Source organism: Amphiura filiformis, chromosome 4 (genome assembly GCF_039555335.1).
Source record: "Amphiura filiformis chromosome 4, Afil_fr2py, whole genome shotgun sequence".
NCBI lineage: Eukaryota > Metazoa > Echinodermata > Ophiuroidea > Amphilepidida > Amphiuridae > Amphiura > Amphiura filiformis.
Window position 1 is genome coordinate 16556620 of NC_092631.1, and position 21180 is coordinate 16577799.

Here is a 21180-nt window from a genome sequence, read left to right on the forward strand (position 1 = left end):
TGTTTGATAGCTTTAAATATGCATGTTTGATCGATTCAGTGTGTCTGGATTTTAATGAGAAATCGGTTCTTGAAATACAGGGTGTATCAAAATGATTGGTACCCATGAATATCCAGTGAGCATGCCACATCAAAATAGAGCATATCATCTACCAAATTTGTAGATTTATGTAATAAAAGGTCATAAAACTACAAATGGTAGTTATTTTCAAGATGATCTAATGCTGAATTTGGGAGAAGCAGCCGTTTCAATTACACAACAAAACGGATGGGTACCAATCATTTTGATACACCCTGTATGACATTTGTGTTGGTCTATTTTTATAAAGATAACTCTAAACAGTTGCTTTGGGCTATTCCACTTGAAATCCACACACCCCCTGTGGAAGGCATGCCATTAATCTTCCACACAGGGGGCGTATATTTCAAATGGAGTCACCCATTCAGGTTAACTCCAGTTGAAATTCACACTCCCTCTGTGGAAGATTCAGATCATGTCTTCCATAGGGGGTGTATGGATTTTAACTGGCATAGCCCATTTTAGGCTTGAGATAAGATATACTTTCTGTAGATGTTCTGAACCAACAAATTGGTAGCCTCATTCCCCATGTTGGTTATACCACCAATTAGTACTGCCCTATGAGTCATTGGAATGCACATGTAGTTGCTTCTAATCTACATTTTGTACGAAGCGCTTGGGCAATATGAGCTCAAAACTTTTGGTGATGGGCTGCAATGTACAGTAAATCACTATATATGTGACCGTACACCACGAATGAGCCGTAAATGTCCTCAATTGTATTCTGAGTTACAGTGTAAAATGGGCATGAAGTTCATATTCATAGGTATTTCAAATTGGTGCTACGTGTATCTCATTAAATGAGGTACACGTAGCACCAAATTGAGGTACCTATGAATACGACCTTCATGCCCATTTTACACTGTAACTCAGAATACAATTGAGGACATTTACGGCTCATTCGTGGTGTACGGTCACATATATGAACAAATCTAGACCACCTACCTTAAACTTGTAAAAGGGAATTGTTTATGTTGGTAAATATAGACCACTTGACATCATTGTTTATCAACAATGGCGAGGGGCTTTCGATATGCTTGAACGAATTGCTACACTGTTCAATGGCTTTCTTTTTGTACTATATGAAATGTGGTGAGCGATTTAAAATGCATGTGCCCTGAGCAAACTATTATACGTTGCGTACCCACGCTGCAGGGAACAATGGAAATTGCCATAATTCCCGTGCATACTGCCGGGCAATGATGTCACATGTCAAGTGGGCTATATAGAATTAATTATTGCTTAGATTGCTGACTTGATCAAGCACAGACGACAAGTTTGTTTGTGAGATCTAGATCTACATATTTTGCATATGTTATATTGTGCTAAAAGGTCAGATTTGATTATTTCAAACAATTAGACTAGATCACCTGACTTCAATAAATCAAATTAGCATTGTAATTTGCAGTTTTTGAGAGCAGTTTTGAGTCACTTTGACCTCTGACATATCGGGGAAATTGCTGTAATTATTATTCATTTATTATTGTAATAATGTTATCATTAACATTATTTTAAAATAAGAAGTTTTTTATTTGATCAGATTTTGACATTTTAGCCAAGCAGTGGTGATATATCTCGATATTTTTCTCTAAACTTCTCTTATCCAAAATTTAGATAAAAATGCTGACCCAAGCTGTTGTAAAAATTGGGTCGGTCGGGTAAGGGCAACACAACATTTTTTTGTTGGCCTAATTATGACTCACCAACAGTAAATTAGGCTGATCAGGGTATAGTTTTTGATTTATGGGTATAAATATGTCACATGGTTATTAAAAATGGCTAAGTTTGTCAATGTACTCGAACAATGCCGTTGTGCATGGCTAAGTAACATAAAAAAAATTTGTGTCTTTTCAGTGCTACTTTTTATTGTGTATAGTTTTAGAGGTTGTGAATTCATTGTATGTTATTCGTAATTCATATACGTATATGTATATGTATCAAGATTAAGATGATGCCCTAACCTTTAAAGGCAGTCTAATTAGCTCAAATGTTAACCCCCTGAGCACTACCTGCCAATCTAACATTGCCACTGATTGGTCAACTACATGATATCTTCACTTTAATCACCAATCAGAATGGAGCTTTGCAAACAATTCACCCCAAATTTTTTGTGTGGTGAAATTATTCTAATAATGTTGCCGATTGGTCCAATTGATAATGAAAACTTCTTTTTGGCCAATCGGCTGGTAGTTCTCATGGGGTTAAGACGTTACACTCTGGTGCATGTGGCAGTACGAGTTTGAGCCTCCGCAGTGTCAAGTTCTCATGGAAAAATTGAAGCAAAATGAAATTCCCCTGGACATTTACTTCCAATTGTATCGGTTGTGTACCCACACATAACCTGGCTGCGATGGTTTATTTAAGGTGATTAGGGCTTATGTTGATCTGGAACTCTGTATCCCTGGAATGGTTTATGGAATGATTTTGGCTACTATGACTAGGTGAGGTGTACAGCCTTGTGGATTAGGTAGGTAGCACACTTATATGAAGATCATCACCCCAAAGTTGGATCAGAGTGGAGGGCGGTCATTATATCAAAGTATTTATTTATTTTTAAGTTTGAGCTCTAATGCCATAGGTTTAGTTTGTGTTGCCTGCCCTACTCAAGGAGAGGCACCCTTTTTCAAGATGGATTGACACCATCGGTAGATATGGCATGTTTCCACAAAGAGGCGGATATATTTAGTATGCCCTTCATTTCTATGTTAATGCTACTATTAGCCATCTTAATTTAATAGTTTTTCTCAAAGCCCTCACAGGCATAAATAAAATTGCCCACTTCTTGCGCATTATTCCTGCTGAATTGAGTAAATTTCATTTTTTCCCAAATCCAACACACAAAAATCTCACATCTGAAAAGCTCATTTTGACCAATTAAAAAAAGGTAAAGTAAAAAAAAAATCCTTAAAAAAACCAGCATTCCGATATTAGGTTTTCAACTTGGGAACAGCTTTGAGACAAACTATTATTTATATTAAGATGGCCTAATGTAAAAAAGATCTATATTTTTGATGTTTATACATATCTAAATGGTGTTACATAATTGCATAAAATAAACTTGTGATTATTGGAATAAAACTATTAAAGTTGAAACAAACTGACTATAGCATACCTGGCTCTGGATGTTTTGAAAACCTATGACCCATGATTTTACCTTTTATTCTTTAGTTGACATGAATTCTGTAATCTCATTGGTCAAACACCACTTGGATATAAAAATCGTATTACCCGAGTACTATATATGATGACATAGGCAGGTAACATTTTCTGTATTACCTGCGTAATCTTAACATACGTGCAACATAAAGCGAGCAATATCCTATATGCTCGGCATGGTTGCACTCCTAATATTAAAAGCAATGAAAAAATTGGTCTACTTTTCATTAAGATTTTCACACTAAATTCCTTAACAAAGGTCATAGAATTCATGTTCACAGGGATGTAAATCTTCAGAAAATTTCCTGATTTCAGGAAATTTTGCTTGGATCTTCCTTGTACAAAGTATAGGGAAATACAGAATTTCAGGAAATGTTAAAGCAGTTTCAGGAAATTGTTTCAGTGCTTGTTTTCATCCCTGTGTTCACTAAAAGGATAAAATTGTTACCCTTTGTCATTATTACAAAGGGTTTTTATTCCAAAGGGCCAGTCATGACTACAAATTTACAATATTATTACAAAGAGTCACTACCCCGAAGGATTGTTATTCCAAAGGGTCATTACTCCAAATTTTGGAATAGTGATCCTTCAGAATAACAATGTTTACCGTAAATTAGGAGTAATGACCCTTCGGAATAACGACCCTTAGGAATAATGAGCCGTATCCTCCTTGGAAATCAGTGCTTTGTCATTGAATGAAGGGGCTTAATATTAAAAGCAGTGAAGAAATTGGCCTAATTGCAAAGGTAATAGATCTAGAAACACTCCATCTTCTAGAAACACCAGCAGTGCATCTGGAATCACTCATACGTGATCAAGAGACCAGACCAGGTCTCGAAACGTCGTAGCTCCATGTGAGTACTGGATATGTTTCAAGAAATTTTATATTGCTAAAGGTAATAGAATTCATGTTCACTGAAACTTAATATTGTTACCATGTGTCGTTGTTCTGAAGGGCTGTTATTCAAAGGGTCATTACCTCAAAGGGTTGTTATTCTGAAGGGTCATTACTCCAAATTTTGGAATAGTGATCCTTCGGAATAACAATGTACGACCCTTAGGAATAATGAGCCTTTGTCATTGAATGAAGGGGCCTAATATTAAAAGCAATGAAGAAATTGGCCTACTTTTCATTAAGATTTTCAAACTAAATTCCTTTGCAAAGGTAATAGAATTCATGTTCACTGAAACTTAAAATTGTTACCCTGTGTCATTGTTCTGAAGGGCTGTTATTCTAAAGGTTTTTTATTCGGAAGGGCCATTAATAATAATTACTCCAAATTTACAACAAGGCTTGTTATTCCAAAGGGTCATTACCTCGAAGGGTTGTTATTCTGAAGGCTCATTACTTGGAATTTTGGAATAACAGTCCTTCAAAAATAACAATCCTGGCTGTAAATTTAGAGTAAGGACCCTTCGGAATAATGACCCTTTGGAATAATGAGCTATAACCTCTTTGGAAATCAGTGTATTGTCATTGAATGAAGAGACTACGATAGCTAAAGAAATTTTTTAATAAATACACATACACAATGCGCCAAATAAACAAAATAGAATCGAATTATAATAGCAGCATGATCTCATCTTTATTATATTTAAAAGATAGCATTAGTATTCTTCATTGGGCGATTCCAGTTGAAATCCATACACCCCCTATGGATGACATGACCTTAATCTTCCACACAGGGAGTGTGAATTTCAAATGGGGTTATCTGAATGGATGGCTCCATTTGAAATCTACACCACTGTGTGGGGGATTAAGGTCATGTCTTCTATACATGTGTAGGTGGTGTATGGATTTTAATTGGAATAGCCGTTAAGCTTTGCATGTACATTAATATTAAACAGGCAGTATTTACATCATTCTGTTTTACAATTTTTACAAAAAATGGATACAAATGTACATGATTTATATAAACATTGACATAACATTAATATATAAAATGTTGCATTTTGTTTAGAAATGCCTCTTGTTTATATTGAAAAAGATGGACACCCTTTGGGTCAACATGCAGCAGAGAATCGCTATTAGATCTAACAGGAGCAACAGCAAGGAAAGACTATCAGGCTATTCCAGTTGGTATCCATACCTGTATGGAAGACAATGTTCTTAATCTCCCACACAGGGGGTGCAGATTTCAAATGGATTTGCCCATTCAGGTAATAACCACATATAAATATTTGACATCCTTTTCCTTTATTTGCATAAAATGCAAAATTTCCCCTACAAGTTTAGAATTTGGGATAGCACATTGTATCTATGACTATATCGTCTCTGCATAAAGTTTTGAATGAAAGGGGCGATCTCTTTTTAATTTTGACTTACTGTAAAAGTGGAAATTTTCGCGAGGTTTTTATTTTCGCGAATTTCGCGAGTGGACATAAAATCGCGAAAATAAAAACTCGCGAAAATAACCTTTTGCATTAGGTTTCTATTGTATCAATATCAAAACCGCGAAATTTATTTCTGGCGCAATTGATAAAATCTTCAAAATGGCGAAAATATCTTCTCGCGAAAATATTGACTTTTACAGTATATCAAATATCAATATCAAAGGGCCATATAAAAGTTTTAATTGACACTAGTATTTTTTCTCAATGTCCATCAAAGGTGAACTCTATCTACACATCAACATCATATATCTTGGTCTAAACACCTCAAAAGAAATAAGTCCCCCTCTGAACATGTCGTCATAACATCGTAAGGTTTGGTTTTGTACCAACAAAACTAACTTTGAAATAATTATATGACTGTTTACTAAGTGCTGTGTGAAAATGAGAGATTTCCATGACTTCAGAGCTGAATGAGCCTAAATTGAAGGCAAAAACTGCCCTTTTCAAAAGTCACAAAGTAGGCCTATGCTTGTCACAAAAGTTGATTCATGGCTTGTTACTAATGGAAAACCCCATGTGTTTGAGTGCAGTTTAAAATCCTCACCAATTGAACATTTACTGAAATGTGTATCGATTCTTGATCATTCAGCCATGCAAATCCCCTTGGTGCAGAGCTCCGCACAGTGAGTTGTAAGATGGTCAGTTCCATTCCTTGTCCCAATACGCCTTGCAGTTAACAAGCATAGGCCTACTTTGTGACTTTTGAAAAGGGCACTTTTTGTCTTCAATTTAGGCTCATTCAGCCCTGAAGTCATGGAAATCTCTCATTTTCACACAGCACTTAGTAAACAGTCATATAATTATTTCAAAGTTAGTTTTGTTGGTACAAAACCAAACCTTACGATATTATGACGACATGTTCAGAGGGGGACTTATTTCTTTTGAGGTGTTTATATGCAAGTCAAGAAAGTTGAGGTGTACAAAAGATTTGAAAGCATATCTGTATACTAAAGTCACATGGTTGATTCAAACCTGTAAACTTTTTTAATTATCACTTTAAAACATTCTTTCAATGTTTATCAACACTTTTCAACTTTTAAAATATTCTAAACATAATGATCATTTAGATCAATAAATGAGGTACTTGTCCATAATAATAATAATAATAATGCACATAATTGAAATATCATTATTCTACAACTATCAAGTAACATCAGGCTATTCCAGTTGAAACCCATACACAATTACACCCTGTTTGAAAGACATGACCTTAATCTCCCACATAGGGAGTGTGAATTTCAAATAGGGTACCTGCATGGGTGACTCCATTCAAATTCTACACCCTCTGTGTGGGATATCAGGTCATGTCTTGCTTACTTGCTTACTTGCTTAAGATGAGTGGTGTCCTCGAACTACAACAGCACGCCAAACCCTTCTGTCCTGCATGGCCGTTCCCAAATCCATAACATCCAGTCCAGTGTCCTGTTTCAATACATCCACGTATGTTAGAGGGGGTCTGCCAGGTTTTCTGTTTCCATGTTTTGGTGTCCAATGGATCAGCTTGGCTACAGGCTCATTTTTGCTTCTGTATGCATGCCCAGCGCAACGTGTTCTCCTCTCTCTGATCTTCTGTGAAAGTTTCGGTAGGTCCCCATACAGCTCTTTTGTTTGTGATGTGCTGCTTCCAATTGATGTTGTAAACTGCTCTAAGCATTCTTGTGTAGCAACCATCAAGTTCTTTACATAATTTGGGAGACATGGTCCATGCTTCACAGCCATAGGTTAGTACAGATTCGACGGTAGCAGAAAATAAACGAGTCTTGAATTTCCTTGGGAGAGTTGACCTCCAGATTTTGTTGAGGCTGTTACATGCTCTCCATGCAGCTGCTTTGCGTGTTTTTACGTCTTTTTCCGTGCTAGCCATCCATGCACCCAGATACTTGAAGTCGCTCACCTCATCTAGTTTGGTGCCATTGTTTGTCTGCATAGATATCTCTTGACTATGGTTGAAAGACATGAACTTTGTTTTTGAAGCATTCATTTTGAGGCCAACTTTTCCAACAGATGATTCAACCCTTTGCAGTAGCTCTTGTGCTTGGTGGATTTCCTCTGAAAGTAGGGCTATGTCGTCTGCAAAGTCTAAATCTGTTAGCACTTCAGGTCCTATTCGTCTGCTTCTTCTCTTTTCCAGCTGGAATCCAAGCTGCTCTTCTCTGCCTTCGACTGCCTCCCTCAATGCGTAATCCAAAACCACCACAAAGAGGTATGGGGCAAGGGTGTCTCCTTGCAGTACACCAGCAAGTATATCAAACAGATCAGTTTCTCCATCTGGAGAAACTACTTTTGCCTTGGTATCTTCATACATTCTTGCTATACCTTCCACAAGTTGATTAGGGATTCCATAGGCTTTGAGAATTTGCAGCATCTTTCCTCTATGAATGGTATCAAAGGCTTTCCTGAAGTCTATGAAAGTTATTATTTCATGTCTTCCATAAGGAGATATATGGATTTCAAATGGACTATGTGACCCTACTGCGAGTATCAAAACCAACGGTTAATTGTCTTCCATTTGATTTCAATTTGTGGTACACAAAATTTCGATGGATCCATAACAAACACAAAATGTTGATTGGGTCCACTTTTATTACAGTATTGTTCTACTTATAAAAATATTGGGTATCTTAAAAGATTCTTATAAACAATTTACTAATTTGGCAAGAATAAAGAATTAATTTACATGTGTACAACTCTTATTTGCATAAACAGTTTAAGTCCAAATTGGGGCAATTAAAAAAACAAAAATAATTATCAAATAGACTATTCCAGTTCAATTCCATACACCCCCTATGGAAGATATGACCTTAATCTCCCACGCAGTGTGTAAATTTCAAATAGAGCGACCTGAATGGGTGACTTTATTTGAAATCTACACCCTCTGTGTGGGAGATTAAGGTCATGTCTTCTGTATGAGGTGTATGGATTTCAACTGGAATAGCCCATTGATGCATAAAAACAAATTTGACCAAAATTGCACATACAAGGTGTATGTTTTGGGATCCACTTTTTACATAGTGGGTTTTGTATGTGACCTTTGTATGAGGTTTTTCCCGCCCAGGGAAAACTTGTACAAAGTTGATAATATGTTCTGACATTTCATTTTTTATCAGAAATTATTATAGAATAAATTGTATACTCTTAAGGGATGGGGTATGAACGTTTGGACATTATTTATTGTGGGACATTAGAGCACATAAGACATTTCAAATTGCATTCTGAATACGAAGAATGTCCTTCTGATATTAAATAATTTTGATTTTTTTGAAATTCGCAATGTAATACACATTTTATGGAAAAAATTGATACTTTTGATATTTAACAGTACTTGAAGTAAACTTTATAAATCTGATGATTTATACTTCAAGTGTGTGTAGGTCGGATGAAAAGTCGACGATCAATTGAAAATTTGACCTTTCGTATTGAAGATTTGGATTTTTTTCCCCCCAAAACACTAAAAAAAAATTAGGTCTTTTGGGGAAAAAATCCATATCTTCAATATGAAAGGTCAAAATTTTCAATTGATCATCGGCTTTTCCTCCCAGCTACATACACTTTAAGAATATGTCATTAGATTTATAAAATATACTTTGAGGACTGTTATATATCAAAAATGTGAAAATATCAAATTTTAATAATTTGTCATAAAATTTGTATTATATCGTGAATTTCAAAAATGAAAAAATTATTTGATATCAGAAAGACATGCTTCGTATTCAGAATGCAATTCGATATGTCTGATGTGCTCTCATGTCCCACAAAAAAATACTGTCGAAACGCTCAAAACACTCATTCCAGATCCCTTAATTCAGGAGGCAAAATATTAGATAAACATACAATGTCATCAAGTGATGACTTGAAGAAGAGCTCAGATGCAAAAAGTGATTATATGTCATTGCTGCCTTGTGGTGTTTTTTATTAATACTGGGCTATTCTAACTGAAATCCATATGCCCTATGGAAGACATGACCTTAATCTTTTACACAGGGGAGTGTAAATTTCAAATGGAGTCACCCATTCAGGTGGCCCCATTTGAAATTCACACTCCCATGTCTTCCATAGGGGTGCAATGATTTCAACTGAAATAACCCATTGGTAATTTATATGAAAACATTTCACAAACAAGAGATTATTATATTGTTTATTAAAACAAAATATCCATTAAAAAGAACTATAAGCACACACAAAGATCGAGGGCTTAAATACAGACCCCCCTATTTAAGTTTAGTTTTAGTTTTTTAGTTTTATTTCTTCTTTAACCTGGGACACTCAATCAGTTGAAAACACAATTAATCATCTATTCTTCCTTGAGGCCCAGAAACCAAAACAGTCTATTTCCAGTTTTAGCCCTTACACGTATGTCCATTTGTGGCCAAAATGAGTTATGTCCACTATATTAGCTCTGGTTTTAAGCCCTTAATTAACAAAAAGAATTAATTGCAAACATTTATTGCAGACCTAACGCAAGGCAGCCTTTTGGATACACTATGAGCTGCCTTATGTGATTTTCATATATTTTAGTCAATTTAGTCCACACATTTTTATATAAGTACTAATACGCAATACACACAAGGCAGCCTTTTGGATGTATCACATTTCCCATCTCAACTCTCTTCACTTTCTACTTCCAGTAATTTGTAATTTGCATGATTATCATAATAATTAAATTAAAACAATACATAATGACAACAAAATGGGCTATTCCAGTTGAAATCCATCTACCCCCTATGAAGAAATGACCTTAAACTCCTACACAGGGAGTGTAGACTTCAAACAAAGTCACCCATTCAGGTAACCTCACTTGAAATTAACACCCCATATAAGATTAAGACATGTCTTTCATGGAAAGTGTAATGATTTCGACTGGAATTGCCCAATACACTATAAAACATCTTATTTTATAAGCCCCTTGATTTTGCAAATTTCTGAATGCTTAATATAATCATTTTCTTCTTCAGTAACAAGGTAATTTTGAAAACTCTTTGTCCTTTCTTTATTTGAGATTTGCAAAAACCAATCTGGCACAAAATAAAAGGTTTTATAGCAGTAAATAATAAAACAATATACAAGTCATAATAATCAAAATAATTATTAATTATTGCCCCAGTAACAAAAATAAATTTGACTGCTGCAAGATGGCTGTATTAAGCGCAAGTTGAAAATTTGACCAAAAAAAAATTACAATGTTCTTCTATCTTTAATTTTGTATCATATTTCACCTTATTATTGGCAAATTAATGTAAATTAAATTTCACACTTGATTCCAGTCAAAGTTAATGCTCTGCGTACTAAGCCATAGGTTTCAACATAAGAAGTCAAAGTTTTAGATATTTTCTCAACATATCAAGAGCTATCTCAAGAACCACTGAACCAACACTGGCTTGTTTGTACTCATTTTTATGCATTTTTCATGCTGATTCCAAATATGCTAATTCCAAATATGGTCATAAAAATGTACTGAAATTTTTGAATTTTGATTTTTTTTATAAACTTGTCAGCAGTTGACAACGGCACGGAGAGGGTTGACTCATTTCAGGAACAGGGAAGTGGGAATAAAATAATATTTATTGATTGATTGATCAAACAACTGGGTACTTAATTACAGCCATCTTGCAGTCATATGACAAAATAAAAAGATACCAGCTATATAAATAATAATAAGCTGTTTCTATGACGATTGGAAATGATCTGGTGGGTCGTCATACGGATGATCCCAGATGCCTTCTGGGTAGAGGTTTTCTGTCTCGTCTTTTTCGTTGATTAATCTTTCCATCTCTTCCCTCATTGGTCGCCGGAAGAATCCGCACTGAAATAAAACACGGAAGAACATTGTCAAGCAACTTATTTGGCACACACTTTATTTCAAGGGCACCATTTAATATATTGTTATGAGTTAAACAGTCAGCCAAATCCAATTGTCTTTTGTAAAATTCATGTTACAGATAAATTATTTTTGAATTAGAGGGATCAGCGCTTTAGCTTCAGAGAGCTGCATATCAATTTTTATTGGTGATCAGCATTGACCATATGTGACCATCCACCACAAAGAGGTAGTAAAGTCGGCTCTAGACCATTTCTGTTTATTGCAGATTTTGAAAGAATGTACTTTCAGCAGTAAAATGACATTTCAACCAGCTTCATCGGACATCTGGAAGTGAAGTTATGGTTCATCAAAGGTCAAATTCCTAATATATTTTACATAGAAATACATATACTGTTTTTGATTGTATCTCAAAATGGAAAATACCGACTTAACAACCAGTTTGTGGTGGATGGGCACATATGTGCTGCAACCATTAGGCTTGAAATGTAGGGGGACAATCGGCCTAATTTTAGAAAAAAGTGGCTGAAAAGAACAAAAAAATGGGTAATTTTGCCAAAAGGTGGGGGCACTTCCCCCCTGTACCCCCGGGATTGATGCCCATGGCTGCAATGTTAGCTAGCCCTGTATGCTGCTCTCTTTCCCTTACTTATCATGCTGATCACTATTAAAAACCTGATTATGCTGTACGCCTCTGTAGCTAAAGTGCTGATGCCTTGTTCCTATAATCAAAAATAATTCATGTGTAACGTGAAAATTTAAGAAAAGACGAATCTGAATTCCGCTGTTTGTTAAACTCATAACGATGTGACATAATCTGATACACTCAGACCAATATCAGACATTTTGAAAATTGAGTAATTACCATATTACCAAATTGCTCAATACCTCTAAGCTTATTGAAGTTGAAATCTGTAAGTCCCTCGCATACGAACTTTGTATTATATGTCCATTTTCTTATGTTTTTTATTGTTTTTTGCTCCATAATTTGTGCCTAACCCTAACACCCAACCCTGCTTTTTGCTACCGGAAGTTAAAGAAGAAACGAAAAAGGACAGAATATGAACAAAGAAGTCCCTTGGCACCCCCGGGATTCGAACCTTAGACCCCCCGCATGCCAAGCACACCATCACGTACCGGTAGCTACACAGGTTACGCTGCCCCAGTGATTCCGTGAGTACAGTATATAACACTTAGGGTGATTGCGTCATCACAGACCCTGGGATTCATGCATGCGCAGTGGTTTTCATCGTGGTATTTTGTGGTATTTATGGGTGTTAAGGCTAAGCAAATTATTTCTCCCAAGCAGGAGCAAGAAAACCAGGTACAATGTTCTTTACATATGTGACATGATCAAGGGGAATGAGTCACATGTCGGCAATTTTCAATTAAAAGTTTTTTACATCATTTTCTGGCAGTTTACGAATGCTACATTTTGATGCAAACCCCATCATAATCTGACATCTGGTTACCCAGTTATGAGCAATTTAGCCATGGCTGAAAACAATATAAATCAAAAGTATCTGAACTGGGAATTGCAATGCACATCAGAAATATACGGAGAGCTGTTGTGTCTGAAACTTTTTGGGAGGTTAGAGCTTCATTTGAAGAGGTGACCACACTGATATTAGGTGACCTAGTCAGCTTACCTTCCACATGACAGCGACTACAATGACTAATAAGACTATTCCTATGACTATACTTAAAACCAGAAGCCATTTTGGTGTTCTCCAGATGTTAGTTGCTTGGTCTGTGTATGCTAATGTTGCCACCTGTACAGAACAAAACAGGGAGGAAGAAAAAAGATGCAGATTTGAATTAAAAAAACGGATATACATGTACACTTGTCTGCCAGCACAGGCTGTATGATTTTAGATAGCCCAACGATATCGCACTATCTGTGAAGCAGAATAACTTTCTCTGGAACAAAAGTGTGCACAAATTTGTCATTTTAAAAGCTAAAATGGTTAAATACAAGGTTTATTGGATCAAAAACATGCATTTGCATAACACTGGGAGGATTGTATGGACTCCCAGTGGACCATCCACCTAATTCCTATAGTGGACCATCCACCTAATTCAATATAGATTTAACCCACTATGATCTACACCTATGGAGTTTATGAATATTGATTTTACCTTGATTAAGTCTGGTCTGCCATTTGCAGGTTGTATATGTTCATTAAATGGATCTTCTACTGCTATTTTGGCTTCTGATACAACAGCAACTATGCCAAATTCATTCTGTAAAAGGGAAAATATTAAAAATGTTATTGTATACAACAAAACATCATGTGACATAATCACATCCAATCGGACCAAAGTAAGCAACAATAAATTAATTTTGTTTAACTGACCTTTTACCAAATGCATATAACTTAAGATCGCAGTACAACCCCGGGGGTGCCACTCATATACCATTGCATGTTGTCATCACTGACCAGACACTTTTATTTTTCACCCAAAACACTGACATGCCCAAGGGCTGAAAGGTAACCCTTACCACTGACCAGATAAGAAAAAAGGATACCCAAATCACTGACCACAGCCATGGTGCAAACAAAGGTACCCATATCACTGACCTTACATGTCCCAATGACCCTTTTCACTGACGAAGGTAGAAAGCAATATTTACCTAGTGTATTTCCAATCCCTTTACATACAATTTCTGTTATAATATGAAATAGCCTGGAATATCATCCTTAACACAAAATTGTGGTCATACACAACAAACAAGCTGCAATCATTTCATTGGTATCCAATTAGTAGAAGTACATCCTGGGAAGATCATACACCAACAGGTTATTTGTAGTGGAAAAGTTTTATTTCCTATTCTTGGCAATAAATACATGAACCATATTAAATTCACAATACTTTTGCTCTGAAATCTGAAATATAAAGCACTTTTTTCCCCCGTTTAACTTCGGTTTTGCGCGGGTGACAAACAGCGATGGCAAATGTCACTTCACGATTTCCAAAAGGCATGGTTCCTGTCATATCTGGTTCAGCAGTCAAACGTATGTCGTAATCCATTCCGATTACACAGTATCTGTACCTTGCTTGTACAAAATTCGTAGTCTCTACGCCCGTCTCTCGCAGCCCGCTCGGCAGCATGCACAAACATCACCGAAGTTTTAATCATGGTACAAGACCGGGCACAAGACTAATATATTACACTTACAGACCCGAAGTAAGAAGTTGTTTACAATCAGGAACGAAAACAGCGGCTGACGTCAAATGCTGGACTTTGATTTTTCATGAACCCAAAACGCCGACATATCTATTGTAAAAAGGTACCCTTTTTCCAGAAAACACCAAAATTGAGACCCTTTTTAGCGTCCCCGCTGGACGTGGCCTATGCTTAAAAAGATACCCTTTTACCGCGAAATTTTGGTCGGTGATGACTTCATTGACGGTTCAACTGGCACCCCCGGGAGTACAACAAAAAGAGGTGATGCACATAACAAACTGCAGCATCCAGTGAAGTTATTCCTTTACTCAATCATTTTTCCTTGTATTTTTGAAGAAGGAAAACAAGCGGGGTTGTGAACCAATACAAACAAACAGGTCAATTTAATGATACAAAAAGACACTGATATGAGAAAAGGACTCTTGTTAAATTGTTCCTTTTTAAATTATGAAATCTCTTTTAAGTGTAACTATACTTTTTATGAGCAGTGTAGGCCTAGTCACTCGGGATACTTACATCCACAAATGTCTTTTCAAATAATCTTGCTTGTATTTCTATAACAGCGCCCTCGCCGACTGCTAAATTGTCAACATAACAAGTGATAGTCACACATTTCATTACTGCACATGTCTGCAAAACAAAACACATAGACATTAGAGTGAGAGAGTAAGAACCATTAGAAACAAAATGAATGGTAATTAGTGTGTGGCAAAGGGAGACACACCTCCCCTCATAAAGATTTTTTTTGGGCCAATCGGGATGGTAAGAGTGAAATTATAGTTGAATCAACCCATTTTGAATGGGACACATTTTTCTCAATGTCCACCAGGCCCATTCGCCATAGAAGTGATGATGTAACAGGATTAACTACCATAGCAATAGGTTTAAATAATTTTTGAAAATATCGAACTGCACTAGTACGTTTACACAGTACCTCTGCATTGAACCATAGATGTCAAAGAACAGGGATAAAGACCTGGATCTTAATTCTACAGAATAGTCATATCATGCTCATAACTCGCACCTGTAAGATTAATATCTTTGAAAATAACAGTATTGTATTCAATTTATGATAGCAGACATACACAGGTGATGAGTGCAACCTACTTCCGTAGTGCAGGGCGATATATTCAAAAATTGTTTTAACCTATTGCTATGGTAGTTAATCCTGTTACATCATCACTTCTACGCCGAATAGTCACAATTTGTTTTGGCAGGTGGTGAGAAATTGTTTTTACGGTTGCCCTTCCACCACCCAAAAAAAGTCTCGTTACCACCTACAAATTAACTTTTGGGGCTAAAAACAGTTTAACATGATAAAGGAGTCCTTTTGTTAATATGTCATTTTATTTTAGACATGCTTGAACATTTTCTTGGACTTTTTGTCAATTTGGGGAGGTGTGTTGCACCCCCTGCAACCCTCTGGCTTTTTACCACATGGAACTATATATAAGCTGCTTACTGCAGAGGAACAACAAAAACTCATTGCTGTAATACTTACCAAAGTTTTAGGTTTGGATCCAAACATACTAGAAACCCTAGAGTGTTCTTTGCTAGGTGTGTGCAATGCAGATCTGTTGCTAAGATAGCCACCGAGTGCATCATGTTGCTCCCTAATGATGTGGTAGTACTCACAGCGACCAGTACCCTGAAACTGTGATTGATTGATTGATTAATTGATTAATTGAATGATTGATTTAGGGGTTCATTCATAGGATTGAGGGCATGATCGCTGTTTATGCCCGAGGCGTGAGCCGAGGGCATAAATCAACAATCATGCCCGAAATCCTATGAATGAACCCCGTTCATACATACCCAACAATCTGAACATTGTTAGCAATCCAAACCAAATGAAAATAATAAGGTTTTCAAGTTTAAATAACATTTTCATACCGTTTTCCTTCAAAATTGGGAGAAAATGAGTAGGCCTACTTGCAGGAAACATGCGCATGTACGCAACACTAGCAAATCGTGGATCGCGTTAATTGGGTTCCAACGCTGCGTGGCGCAGCTTGTTTATGCCCTCGTACTGGTCATAAACGGTATTTATGACCACCAAAAAAGGGCGCAAATCCAATCAGAAACGTCGTTATATCGTGAGTATGTATGAATTATTATTAATTGAGAGAGATTGACAAACTGATTGATCATAAAAGGGGCAGGCAGATTTTTAAAAATCCATGAGCAACACAAAAATTTGAACTCTCATAGTCAAAACTCTTCGAAAAAAGTCCAGATTGGGTACGGTCGACATTCTTGATTTGGGGAGGGGAGCACTGAACTTTCATTTTGATATGGGTGTGTGACGCAGAGCGCTGAACTAAAATTTTGACAAAAACTGAAGTCTAGCAGTAAAGTGGGTGTAGGTTGTACAGCTATGAAAATTTATTTTGCCCAATTTTGGCTAAAATGCTACAATTAATGTTTGGAGTTTACTCAATTGCGCCATCTATACTTTGCATTTAGTTAATAATGAAGCCAATTCTATATAAATCAAACAGCCGTGTTGTGTTTATTCTGAGATACTGAGACTTTTTGCTAGGAGAGAGCTTTATAAGTAGCTTACGATCACATGTTATTCACAAAGCTAAAAACTACACGCTATTTTTATGGTCACCAGGGGCAAAACGAGCCTACAGCTTACATAATATTTTTCCCTTAGAAACTGCATTTTTACTTGGGAGAACAGATTTAGCATATCTTATATACCATGACAATCTTACCAATATATTAGTGAAATAAAGCAGCCATTGGTCATCATGTGTTTTATATGGCATAGATATGTTGACTATTACTGGGAATGGTAGCTCACTGGGTCCAAGATTCCTGGCCTGAATGGAAACAAACAATAATAACAACATATGAATATTAAATAAGATGAAATGAACAGTTTGATTTCAAGAATTAAATTTCTAGTGTCATTCATCTTTAGTTTGTTATTTTATTTTCTCTCTTTAGTCTTACCCTAAAGGTTCTGGAGCTGTCAAGTATATAAAACCTTAAATGGTTCTATGAAGAACCAAAGAGGGTTCTGGAAAGTGAGAAAGAACCAGTTTATACATGAAAAAGGTTTTTGTTTGTTTGTTTGATTTATTTCTTCTTTAAACTGGGACACTCAATCAGTTGAAAACACAATTAATCATATGTTCTTCCCTGAGGCCCATGGATAGGACATAGAGAACCATTTGGGGTTCTTTCAATTTTCCAGAACATATTTCTGTTGAGAGTTCTACACACTGGGTAGTCATTCATCTTTTTTTTTCTAGAAGTGTTTTGGTCAATGTTTATGAGCCAAAGTCAAAATGTATTCAATAACATGTTTGCTATAAAATCACAAAATGTCCTAGTTTGCAAAAGGGTAGAAGACAAAACACAACCCTGGTGGTTTTTTTTCATCCTTTTTAAAAATAATAATTTATACTACTGCGGCTTGGGCAAGTTCAGTTGGCAGGTGCAATTGTGCATACTAATATGCACTTTGTGAATGAGTTGAATCATGCGAGTTTATACACTTTTTATGGAGATAGAACATATGTAAAAGTATTTGAGTCAGAAAAGTCAAATTCTGTTACATTACTTATCAAAAAGGCAAAAAAAAGTACAAGTTGTGTTCAATGGAATTATTATTATTATTATTATTTATTCTTTCTTTATTGAGGGTAATACTGCTTCAGTGACAAGCACTGCTTTTCAAGCAGGCCCTCATTGTATACATGTTATAGCAACAAAATATATTACGATACACAATATTTACAAAAATAGCATACATAATATACTAGTATTACAAATAAGTATAATGGTATCATCAAATACAAGAAAATTATAAATACCATGATTCAAAATACAGAAATACAATAATTATATTTATACAAAAAATAAGCAGGCAAATGAACAAAATGTAGATAAAGACAAGCCTAAATTTCTTTAATTTTTGACTGAAATTGGCCTAAAGTCATATTTTCCATCTGCGCTCTTACTGTCGGTGGCAAAGAATTCCATGCATAGGCTGCCCTGACGTGAAAAGTACGTTGACCTGAATTTGATTTAAATTTTGGAACAATCAATGTATTAGAAGTATGATTTCTAGTTATATGATTATGGTTATCATGAACAAAATCAAATTGAGAAGATAAGTATGATGGATATTCATTCTTTAAACATTTGAAAACAGTCATTAATAGAGTATTATGCCATCTTTGATCAAGTTTAACCCACTGCAAAGTATTCATTAAATCATTAGTTGGTGTCCTTATATCTGCTGAGAGAATTATTCTAGCTAAATTATTATGAAGTACCTGAAGCCTATTATGGTACTCTACACTAAAATTTGACCAGACCATGCTGCCATAATCAAAGTGGGGAATAACAAGAGCATTGGATAACATTACAGTGGTTTTGTGTGGAAGGAAATATTTTATACGTTTTATTATGCCAGTTCTTTTGGAAATAGTTTTACTAACATTATCAACGTGAGCTGACCAAGACATTTTGCTATCAAATTTTACACCTAGATATTTAAACTCATCTACTCTTTCAATATCATTGTTGTTATATAATAAATGTACATTGTTGAACTTTTCAAGCATTTTGTTTGTACCAAAGATCATAAACTTAGTCTTTTCAACATTTAAAGTGAGTTTGTTTACTTTGAACCATTCAGCTACCCTACTTAGACATGACTCCATTTGAATTTTAAGATCAGATTCATTTTTAGCTTTACACATTAAAGAGGTATCATCAGCATACATTACAGTTTTACATTCAGACACAGCATTAGGTAAACAGTTAACAAAAATGATAAACAGTAAAGGACCTAAAATTGAGCCCTGAGGAATACCAATATCAATTGGCCTAAAGTCAGAAAGAGTTGAGTTAACATTAACAGTTTGTTCTCTGTTGTTTAAGTATGATTTAAACCATAATAATTCATCCCCATATACCCCATATTGTTTAAGTTTCCTAATCAGAATATCATGATTTACAGTATCAAATGCTTTCTTTAAGTCTATAAATAAAACGCCTGTAGCATAACCTGTATCCATATTCTTTAAAATGTAATCTTGCACATCTAGAAGGGTTGTTGTTGTGGAATGATTCGGACGAAATCCTGATTGAGCATTTGATAACAGTCCTACATTACTCATATATTCATATAATTGATCATGGACAGCTCTTTCAATGATCTTTGATACAATTGGTAATACAGAGATAGGTCTATAGTTACTAACATTAGTTTTATCACCCGATTTAAATATTGGAGTTACTTTAGCCTTCTTCCATGCATCAGGAAAAGTAGACCCATTCAAAGACAGGTTGCAAATATGAACAAGGCATTTTGAGATGAAAGGCGCAGCCAACTTTAATAACCTTACATTGAATGGATCTAATCCTGACGATTTACAATTTTGCATTTTACTTATTTGTTTGAGAACAAATTCATTAGATATTGCTCTAAAACTAAATTTGTTTACACTATGATTTTGATGAGAACATACAGTATTACAAGTGCATACATAATTATCATTGTTATTATTAAATCTACTCCCAAGTTCATTACCTATTGAAGTGAAAAACTCATTGAACTCATTTGCCATATCCTTTTTGTTACCTGAGTAATTACCATTCTTTTTAACAACTGCTGTAGGTATACTTGATGTTTTGTTTGGTATAATTTTCTTAATTGTTTTCCAAAGATTTTTACTATTATTTATGTTGTTACTTATAGCCTCGTTACAATAACTCTTTTTCAGTGAATATTTCATATTGTTTACTTTATTTCTAAGAGACTTTGCTTTACTCCAATCTTCAGCATTATTTGTCTTATGTGCTTTTGAAAAATAGTAGTCCCTATCTTTACTTAGTCTCAAAAATTCACTATTCACCCATTCAGGTAAACAACCTTTAACTTTCTTTTCCTTAAATGGTGCATGCTTGTCACAGGCAGCATTGAATGAAGACTGCCATTCATTAAGTGCTTCATTGACATCATTTATATTACTTAATTCTACCCCAATCAATATTTTTGATTGTATCAATATAATCTACTTCATTAAAGTTTTTGAAACATCTGGATCTTACAATTTTGGTGGAAGTTTCAACTTATTACATTTTCTTACAGCATATATTAATGAATGATCACTAAGACCTAAACTATGAACACCAGATGAGATAATAAGTTCTGGTTTTGATACAAATATTAAATCAATTTTTGTTTTACTAGTTTCAGTTATTCTTGTATAATCTGTTATAATTTGTTTCATATTAGAATTGTTTGCCAACCTTGTCACTTTTCTTAAATTACCAATTTTAACCTGATCTAAATTAAAGTCTCCTAAAATATATACATCATCATATAAATTGTTACATTTCTTAAATATATCATCAAGATTATCAAGAAAATCAACAGTACAGTCTGGTGGGCGATAAATAAAGGTTACACGTGCATCATGCTTTTGGAGTCATGTAATTTTCTTTTATTGTCAATAGCATTAACTCAATAGCCATTATGACACATTAAAAAAAACCAAAAAACCAAGGAATTGGAAAA

The 21180-nt window shown here is 35.2% G+C and overlaps 1 protein-coding gene and 1 long non-coding RNA gene across 4 annotated transcripts in view; both read right to left on the bottom strand.

Annotated features, from left to right (window-relative positions):
- Positions 1-4795: 4795 nt before the first annotated feature.
- Positions 4796-6938, bottom strand: LOC140150616 (uncharacterized). The gene is made up of 2 exons (XR_011858820.1): positions 5767-6938; positions 4796-5555 (listed from the first exon to the last, which is right to left on the bottom strand). It is a non-coding gene; the product is annotated as an uncharacterized lncRNA (long non-coding RNA).
- A 3929-nt stretch (positions 6939-10867) lies between these two features.
- The window catches only part of LOC140150617 (integrin alpha-9-like), a 161447-nt gene continuing 151134 nt past the window's right edge, over positions 10868-21180 (bottom strand). For 2 of the 3 annotated variants that reach the window (XM_072172669.1, XM_072172670.1), the window contains exons 20-25: positions 17357-17464; positions 16135-16287; positions 15150-15263; positions 13583-13687; positions 13093-13215; positions 10868-11428 (exon numbers count right to left, since the gene is read on the bottom strand). In XM_072172669.1, the coding sequence (XP_072028770.1) occupies positions 11291-11428; positions 13093-13215; positions 13583-13687; positions 15150-15263; positions 16135-16287; positions 17357-17464 (741 nt within the window). In that variant the 3' untranslated portion in view covers positions 10868-11290. The remainder of the gene's footprint in view (positions 11429-13092; positions 13216-13582; positions 13688-15149; positions 15264-16134; positions 16288-17356; positions 17465-21180) is intronic. The other variant, XM_072172671.1, reaches the window with a different exon arrangement.